The sequence below is a fragment of the Gallus gallus genome, chromosome 1, assembly GCF_016699485.2.
Source record: "Gallus gallus isolate bGalGal1 chromosome 1, bGalGal1.mat.broiler.GRCg7b, whole genome shotgun sequence".
Classification (NCBI taxonomy): Eukaryota; Metazoa; Chordata; class Aves; order Galliformes; family Phasianidae; genus Gallus; species Gallus gallus.
Window position 1 is genome coordinate 59,705,719 of NC_052532.1, and position 9,515 is coordinate 59,715,233.

The 9,515-nt window shown below is 38.6% G+C and overlaps 1 protein-coding gene across 2 annotated transcripts in view; it reads left to right on the top strand.

The window, feature by feature from the left end:
* The window catches only part of IPO8 (importin 8), a 44,078-nt gene extending 38,756 nt beyond the window's left edge, over positions 1-5,322 (top strand). For both annotated transcript variants that reach the window (XM_015287044.4, XM_046901315.1), the window contains exons 23-25: positions 737-961; positions 1,666-1,782; positions 2,476-5,322. In XM_015287044.4, the coding sequence (XP_015142530.1) occupies positions 737-961; positions 1,666-1,782; positions 2,476-2,573 (440 nt within the window). In that variant the 3' untranslated portion in view covers positions 2,574-5,322. The remainder of the gene's footprint in view (positions 1-736; positions 962-1,665; positions 1,783-2,475) is intronic.
* Positions 5,323-9,515: the final 4,193 nt, after the last annotated feature.

A 9,515-nucleotide genomic window follows, 5' to 3' on the forward strand; every position in this document is an offset into this window, starting at 1 on the left:
TTGCTTGAGGTCTGAAACTCAGAATGGGTCTAAGTAGATGATATAGTCCATTAAAATTTTACGTGATTATTCTGTAATGTGCTCGAAATGTGTAGGGGTACATACAATATAGAAACAGCACAGAAATGTCCAAATCTCCATCCTGTGATTCAGTCACTCTGCTTGTTGCATGTACGGTCATTTTATGCTTTTTATCCTGTTCACACGGGAAGAGCTGAAGGTTTGGAACTGGGGGAGGATTTTATTTTTAATCTCAGTTGTAAGTCAGAAATATTTTTCCTTAAATGAGAAATAGCAATGTTTGGAGTTGCGTGTTGGAATTGAATATAATTCAGGATATAATAATTATTTCATAAACAGAATGGGAGGTAGAGCTAAGCAAAAGATGGAATTTTGGGTAGAGATAGCGATGGGAGATTTTGTCAAAGATAAATTTACACAAATTATTTTGGATCCTATAGTTGCACAAAGGCAGTGTACTCGAAAGAAGAGCAAAGATGTCAGTTTCACATTCCCCAGGTGTTTTTAGAAACAAAAGTTTAACAGAAGATCTTGAATGTATGAAACATTTTGATAGCTTATTTTTCCACTTCTTCTGAGATTTTGGGGGAGGGGGTTATTAGAGGATCTTCATTCCAACCTGAAATGAGGTTTATTAATTGTTCTTCATTTGTAAGCCATTGTTTCCCAGTACTTTTTAAATATTGCCGTATAAAACCCATGAATGCTTTTGCAGAAGAGATACCAAGTGATGAGGAGGAGACAAATGAAGTGAGCCAGGCAATGCAAGAGAACCATGGTGGAGGTGGAGACGGAGGTGGAGAAGAGGAGGATGACGATGATGATGACGATGACTGGGATGAAGATGCATTGGAAGAGACTGCTCTTGAAGGGTTCAGCACACCTCTTGACCTTGAAAATGGTGTTGATGAATACCAGTTTTTCACACAAGCACTTTTAGGTATGTGTGTGCTAGCAGGTAGAATGATATATGATATGATATGATATGATATGATATGATATGATATGATATGATATGATATGATATGATATGATGAAACACCTTGGCTGTCATCATTGGGAAAAGCCCTTTCCTTTGTTCCTAGTAGTAATTTGGATTACTGAAACTGGAAATGCTTTTTAATGTTAGTCCTAAGGTTTTTTTTTGCTTCCAGGTACTGCAAAAAGTAGATGGCAGTAAATACAGCTAGAGATTAATTGTCTTCATGTTGTCTTTAAGAACTTCTCAACCACAGCCTAAATAAGTGAGACTCAGTCAGTAGAGGGACTCCTATACATATAAACATTTGTCACTTTCTAGATATTAAAATGATAATGAAAAAATTGTTTTCTTCCTTTCCTGTCTGTCTAGTCCTGCTGCCTTTAGTTTTGATAAGAATCTTCAGTTAATAGATTTGCTTCATCACTGTCCATGAATAATGGCCTCACTGTTAACTTGCTGTTTCAGAAAGCAGAGAATGTAATGAAGTTCCCCCCAGATGGATTGTTTACAGTGGGGATTCTGTGCTGAGAAACTGACAGGAACACTGAATCTGTTTTACAGTGCGACTTCTGCTTGTTCTCCCACGTGTTTCATCTTATTCTTCTGAAATTACCTTGCGGTGTGAGCTGATGATCACTTTCCATCCATTCCTTTTCTGACAGCTGTGCAGAGCCGAGATGCTGCCTGGTACCATTTGCTGACAGCACCGCTGAGTGAGGATCAGAAGAAACAGCTGCAGGAAATTTATACATTAGCAGAGCACCGGCGAAATGCTGCAGGTAAGTCTCTTCTCTGGGGCCATTTCAAGTGTTGTGGGGATGGTGGAACTGCATCTAATCTATAACAACAGAATAAATCTCTGTGCTCATTATTAAAAGTCTTACAGGAGGCTTGAGAAGCATGAATAGGATATTGTGCTTGTATTATCCTTTGCCTGGAAGTGTGTGCTATTCTGATTACCACTGCTTGTAATTAATTGCCCTCTTATTGACATATGCTGCTGTTAGAACAGGCTATCAACTTGTTTTGCACGACCTGACATTTGATATGAAAAGCAAATTAAGGCAATAGCTCTCTGTCAGCCTGTCATTGGATGAAGATCACTGTCAAACGTTCTGTCTAACAGCTCTGTTACTTTTGTACTGCTACCGTTGCCTTCACAGTCAGTGTACTGTTCTGGGTCTTCAGAACACTTGCATCATGGAAAAATAAATTCATATTAAATCAAGACGCATGCAGAATAGTGTGAGATACAGTTGTTCTGTAGAGGATGGGTTTCTCCATTCTGTTGAAGAGGTGTGTGTTTATGAATTTATAGAAAAAGTAGATGTGGTGTAATTTATTACTGTCACTGCAATTAGGAAACAAAAGTTCTCTACACAACTTTGTATTGTTAGATGAATAGTATTATCTCTGGCAAAAGTGTTCTCTGCAAGCTATGGCTCATATCATTTCTCTCCTTTGAATTCTAGAGACTAAGACAATAGAACAGCAAAGTGGCTACACATTTGACAACAAAGGACTGATCATAGCATTTAACTTTGCTGGAAGTACTCCTGGTGGAAACTGAAGGATCGACTACGAAGGTCAATGAGAAGGGTTTCATCATTACATTTTCTTAAACTCATCATGACTTCTGAGTGATAGGGGAGGGTAATTTAATGCTGCTGAAGGTTTTCTGGAGTATAGCAGTGTGCTTCCCCCACCAGAATGCTTTTTCTAAACCGGCTACTGTAATTTACAAATTCTTGTGGTGTTTTTATAATTTGATGGACTGAAAAGGAAGCATTTGTCCTCAAGGAACCTGAATGACTGGGAGGGGCCAGGCTGCATCTAATTGAGTTGCACTTCTCAGGTTTTTTGCTGTGCAGAATTGATAGATTCATATGGATAACAGTGCCTTCTGTTGTACATGGATTGCCTGAACAAATGGATTTTTGGAGTGCATTATAATTTTTTAAGTGTAAGAACATTTCTCGATAACACTGTAAGCCTTGGTTCCATGTTTTCCTGCCATCTGCTTTTTACTACACCGTTTAACTGTTTGTTGGTTGTATACCTGTTGCTGGATTCAGAATATGGTCTCTTCCCAATTTGGTGCAGGCCAAATGTGAATAGGGAAGTGTCTGTTGGAGTTGCAGAGCATACACTGGTTGTGTCAGAGTGTCTTAACAAAATTGCAGATTTTCCCTTGATGTAGTAGTCCTAAATTATTTCTCTTAGCTATGGAATCAACTCACTTGAGTTACGATGGCAGTTGGCTATCCTAAATCTACACTGACATTACCTCCTGCCGGCACAAGTGGCACGGCCCTCTCATGTAGATGTGCTACATGACAACTTTTTCTCTCCGTTCTTTTTGTTGGGTTCCTATAACCTGATTTTCTGTTTTTATTCATTCATTACCATTCCAATGGTAGTACTGAATGCATAATGTGGTACAAAATATTTACAGTATTTTATTTATCTTGATAGAAGAAAAACAGTTCTGGACTTGCTTCTTACTCTTACACTTCTGTGGTAGAATTTCTGGTCTGCATTCCATTTGGCTGTTCTTGTTCAATGCTGAAATTTTGTTATCGGCCAGATTCTTTTCTTCCTGAATTTCAAAGGCTGGTTTCTCATGAATTGAAACATATATAATAGGTTTTTTGGTTTTTTTTTGTGAATGTGTTCATTTAGTGAGAAACTTAGCATGATGAGAAACCGATAGCAATACTAGGTTGAGTGGATGCCCCTTCTCTAGCTCTATTGGGGTCTCAGTGACATAGCCAAAATAAGTTGGGGTGCTTTAGAATGTGCAGATTGAATTGGAGATAAAATGTTTAGTCCAGATTTTGTCTCTGTCTTAATTTCTATAAGACTTAAAAATATTTACAAAGCAATTTTAAGCACACACTGATGATGTAATTCCTTAGAGCATTGACCCAACTGGAAAGCTGTAGCCCTTTCCCATACACTACCACATTTTTAAGGATTGTAGATAATTACAGATTGCTGGCCCTGCAGTGTGCTGAAGCTTTTTTTTTTTTCAATGTCAGAGTACTTCTAATTCAGTCTGATAGATCTGAAGCTCTCTGTGCCTTGACATCAGGAAAAGGCCATAGTGATGCTGCCTTTTCCTTGCCCCATACTCTGGAATCTTCCCAGTCTTGAATTCATGGCATAGAAGGTTCCACTCTGTTTTCCTTGTTCCTGCACTTTGGTGTGAGACTTAACTCCAGCACTGTTCTCTGATGCTGCTTTATTTTTTTCCACAGCCGCTGCAGAGTATAAGTGGTTCACGTAGGCTTTTCACTGCTATTATTCACTTAATAGCAACAATGAAAATTGCCCGCTTTTAGGTCTGTTGTACATATGGAAAACGGTGAGAACTCCAGGGTCTGTATTTTCAGAAATGAAAAATACATTGAACTGCATTGGATGGGCTCTTACAATTTGAACAGCAGAGGGCAGGAAGGCCAGGAAAATCATAGGTCACTTTTGCTGATTTAGGCCTGGAGGTATACTTACTAAATGACAGGATGGTATTGCATCCACGTTGTTGGTGAGTTTCTCAGAAACCGTGGAAGTTTTTAAATCTTTACAAATGTAAGAAATGTTTTTTGGAAGTTGAGGATACGAACAACTATCTGATAACTGAAGTTAAGTATTAGGTAGGTAAACTGTTTGAGACCTTTATTATTTTATTTAAAAAGAGATTGTTGGACAGAATTTCTTTCAAAACCTGATTTCCTCTTCTACGCTGGCATGCAGAGTAGAAGGGGGATTTATTTCTCTTCTGCTAATAAGGTTGCTTGCACAATCACAAGTTAATAGTTAGAAGTTATTGTATTCAAGGAAAAATCTGCTTTTGCATAACATCATCTCTGTGTCACTCAGCTGAACTGTGGCTGCTCCCTGGTTCTGCTTCTTGTATACTTTTCAAGTCAACTGCCAGGAAAATTTCATCCAGATGTTTCTTATAAGGGGTTTAATCAGCTGCGCGGAGTCGGGAATTTTTGTTGTCCATTTTGCAGTGGGGGTCAGAGATATCTGAGGGGATGGCATGTAAAAAGGTTAAATGCCCTTCCCTTCCCAGGAGATTCGTGAGCAAATGTTTCTACTGGCAAAAGCAAATGTCAATTATTTCATTTCTTTTCTTGCGAAAGGATTCCACCCAAAAAGATTTACTGGGCTCTAGCCTCCACTTTAACATATGGTTCTCTTTTAACATGATAAATATCCGTTTGTACATGATCATAAATAGGTAATGGATTTTAGGGATTTCTTTCTGAGTTGTGTCCAGCTTTGTACTACATTAAAGAGAGTAACACAAACATGCGTTACTGTCTGACTTTCAAGCCAAGGTAATAATGGGATATCACATACCAGCATTGGCCAGCCAAGCATGATGGCCACTGGAAGCATAGAGAATCATGCACATATTGTAAAATAAATTAAAAAAAAAAACAACAAAACACAACAAAACAGCTGCTAAGAACTGACCAGAGTTGCCCCATACCCACGTTCCAAAAGTGGGAAGGTGACTTGTGGACATCGTGAGGGCTTTACATATGAGATTAGCATTGTGTTGGATATAATCACATCAAATATTAATCTAAATAAGAACTTTCTTTTCCAGATTAAATTAACTCGTCCTGGGTATTGAATTGCTTATGCTGTTGTGTCACTCTTGAGAGGAAAATAAGAATCACCACATGTTTGGGCTGCTTCTTTTTGCTCTCTTTCTTTCAAAGTCAAATTATTTGATCTACCTTCATACAACAGCAAAATCTCTCAACAAAATGGCCAGCTCCAGGAAGAGAGCAGAATATCAAGCTGAAAACAAGTCTTAAAAAACAAAAAAAGCAACCTTACTTATGCACACAGTCAGATTGGAGTAGGTGTGCTTTGGAGTACAAGTCAAAATATGTAAAGAATGTTACACAAAATGATATTTTGACGTTCTTGGTTTGGGAGGGAAAGGGTGTCTGCGTGAGATATGAAATGAACTACTTTAGGACATGCCATTTGCCTATGAAGTCCAGGCAGTTTGTGGTTCTGGATTCCATCATACGTTGTAGAAGACCGAAGGTAGGACTGTAAAGAATTTTATGGTATTATCTTTTTTTTTGTTCCTTTTCCTACAGAGCAGGTGTCTGTATTGAGACTTGTGAGCCAAAAGAATTGTAGACGACATGAGTGATTAACTATCTTTTGTTTCCAGAATACTTTTCAGCCTTTTTTCTTTCCTCATTTCCTTCCCTTTGCCAACCACTGTTAGCAGATATTTCAGGGAATATACAAAATATTTGAAAAAAATTAAACTTCTGCAAAATTTCTTAAATTCCACTGCTCCTGAAACAATGGAACCTACCTCTGCTTCTATCTCTAGAACATTTCTACCTCTAAACAAAGTCTCTTATTTAATATGTGCAGGTGATACAGAACTCCAAAAGCCCTCACTTTTGTCTGCAGTTTGAGAGGAGCCTTTCTGTGATTTCTTACTTAAAATGGGTGGATTTCAAAATGGTATTTTGAAATCCCCACACCTTGCACTTCCATTTGCTCTAATGATAACCAAAAACATACTGTGTAATTGGGATACTCAGCCCCAGTTCTGGTTTATGCAGTAGTCAATCTCTCAGTAATGTTAGACAGTCTAATATTGAGTTCCTCAAGGATCTCTGCCTACAAATGAGAACATAAAACAAGTCTGAGAGATTCTTTATCTTTGCAGCTGCATACGGAATCACATTTCCCTCATTGCAGCAAAGCATAGAGCAGGTATTGGTACCAGGGTCTTGGTAGTGTGAATGAAAACAGCACCCTCTTCTCTCACATGTCAAGTCTAAACCCAAACAGATGGAAAACAGTAAAGGTGGATGTTCTGATGTGTTAGAAGAAGCTAAACGCTATGCCCGATACCAAAAAGTCTTAGCATAAAATCGTATCAGAAAAAAGGATGTATGAACAGGTCAAGCTGCTTGCTTTTGACATCTCTTCCACTGCTATTACTTATGTAAAATGTAAACCACCCACCCCATAAAACAAACAAACAAAAATCCACTGACAAATAAAATCACAGTGTAAAAATGATAGAGCACTAAAGAAGTGCTTGTTCACTAGGTGGATAGAAACTTCCCTGGCATGCAGATCTAATTGCAATGCTCAATTTAAATGCACTGAGTTACTTTTAAAATAGAAAATGCAGCATCTACTCGGATGTCAGCAACATGAATATGACAGCCATTACTACAAGGTAGAGACTTTGTGGGGTGTTCTGCAGCAGAGAACAAATGTATCCTTTTAAAAAGTCTGAGAACCTCTTGCTGTGGCTGATGGTGCAGTCACCAGTGGGAGACACTCCGTGGGTTTACAGCATTGCTTAAAAAATGTCAGCGTACCTCTTATCAAATTGCTACCTAAGGGGCTCTGTGTCAGCTAACTACCAACTACTCCCTGAATTTGGAGCTTTGTGGCTTCAAAAAGAATCTGCAGCCATATGCAATTATGACGAACTAGGAATCAGGAAGGCATCCATTTAAATTAAGGTGACATGTTTGATATGATCCTGCACTGTTCCAGATTTCACCTGGATCTTTTAGAGGAGAGTTCAAGAAATGCGTTCCATGCCTTTCTTCAGATAAAGAATGCACTTGACTCCTTCGGCAGCCCCACATAAGCTGCAATGCTCAGGTTCGGAAAGCAGGTTTGATTACAAATTGGTAGATGCTCATTAAAAAAAAAAGAAAAGAAAAGAAATGAGGGAAGTGGATGGTAATGCTGCAGTTCTCTTTGTAGGCTGTAGAGAGGTTCAAAATCTTAAGCATTTGGCTGTTGCATGGTAGAGCGGGATACGTACGTGCAGATGGATTGATTTATCCGATGTGAATGGAACCGTGCTGGTTCTAGTGATCACCTGAGGGGAAGGGGGAGGGTTGGTCAGATTCTGCCTACTGACCCATCCTGGATTATGTTGTAACGAAGTTATAGACAAATGCAAAGTCTGAAAAATGATTTGCTAATTGAAGCTGCTGAGCAACAAAAATGAGTGTTTTCTTGAAACCGGATTTCAGTATTTTGTCTGGTTGTTTTAATTTTCAACCTTTTTTGTCCTTGCAATGCAGAATTACTACATGATGGGTAGGCCTATGAATTTTTCACAAGACTGTTTACCATTGAAGGTGTTTGCCTGGGAATTGTGCCTCATTTTCAGATGTTTTCAACATGATTGTGTTAGTAAAGTTGCATACGTCCCTTTTTCACTACTTTCTACACACAGAGGTTGTGGAAATGGACCTAAGAGGAAGATGGATGGTGCTTCAAGAGGAGAAGACTGTGTACAGGCAGGTTATTTTTAGAAAACAGAACAACAGCCTCTGAAGAAAATAGGAAACAATACATATCTACACAAAAGCGCATGAGGTAAAGAAATGGATACAGAGCAACGTAAGCTAGGTTCTGTTCTTCCATTGTGGCTTTAGTTTTTTTACCGTTGACAAGCATTTTGTGAAAATTGCCTTGGGTTGTATGTGCTGTTGGTAATGCATTTAGCATAAACCACCTGAGATATTTTTGGTTCAAAAAGAGACCGTGCAGATTTCTTTTGATTATTAAAATCATAGTAAGGTAACAAAGCAAAGGTAAGCAAAGCAAAGGTAACAGCCCATGTTTGTCATGACGAGAGGGAGATCACTGTGTTACACTGCCAGGTTGGACTGCAGGATCATCACCTTTGTAGAAGCCTAAAATAGTGAACTGTGGGTTGGCTTTGAGGGCAAGAATTGACAAATGCAAAACGTGCATTGATGACAAGAAGAATCTCTTACTAACTTAAAGAATTATGTACAGTGTTCTTTTAAGCTGCACTGAATTTGCTTTAAAAATAGTAATAAATCTTACTGTGTAGGTCAAATGTTACATCTGTTGTGCATTTATATGAGAGGAATAATATTTCTTAAAAAAATGTAACATGCCACCTACCAAGGAGCCCAATCTTATTTTATAGCCTCTCTTAGTACACCTATAAAACTTATTTACAAGTACACCCCGGAATTAATTTTAAACAATAGCATGTGTTACCCAGAGTTATTAAGTGCATTTGTGTAGCAGTGTTTGTTAACCTCATGCTTTCTCAGGCTACTATTTACGCGTATGGTTTGTCTGTAAAAGAATGTAACTGATGCTTGATGTAGATGAGATCATTACAGATCATCCAAATACAATTCTGAAAATGTCAAATTGGTGAAGATAGCGATCTTGTATTCCTGTGAGAGGGGATTGCACCAAAGCTTAGGCCTGTGCATGGAATTCATGAAGAGGATAGGTATCTCCAAGCCTCCACAGAAGAAAAGATCAATCCCGCTGAAGCCCCGAGCCTGGTATTTTTATCGGTGGAGTATTTCCCTCATGGTGAGTTGCTGAACGAGCCTATTTGCTAGATGGCAATGTTTGATAATGCCCTTTTTTGTACAGGGAACTTTTGAGAGTCCTTCACAGTATCTCTAAGAGCAGTGGCAATTGGTAC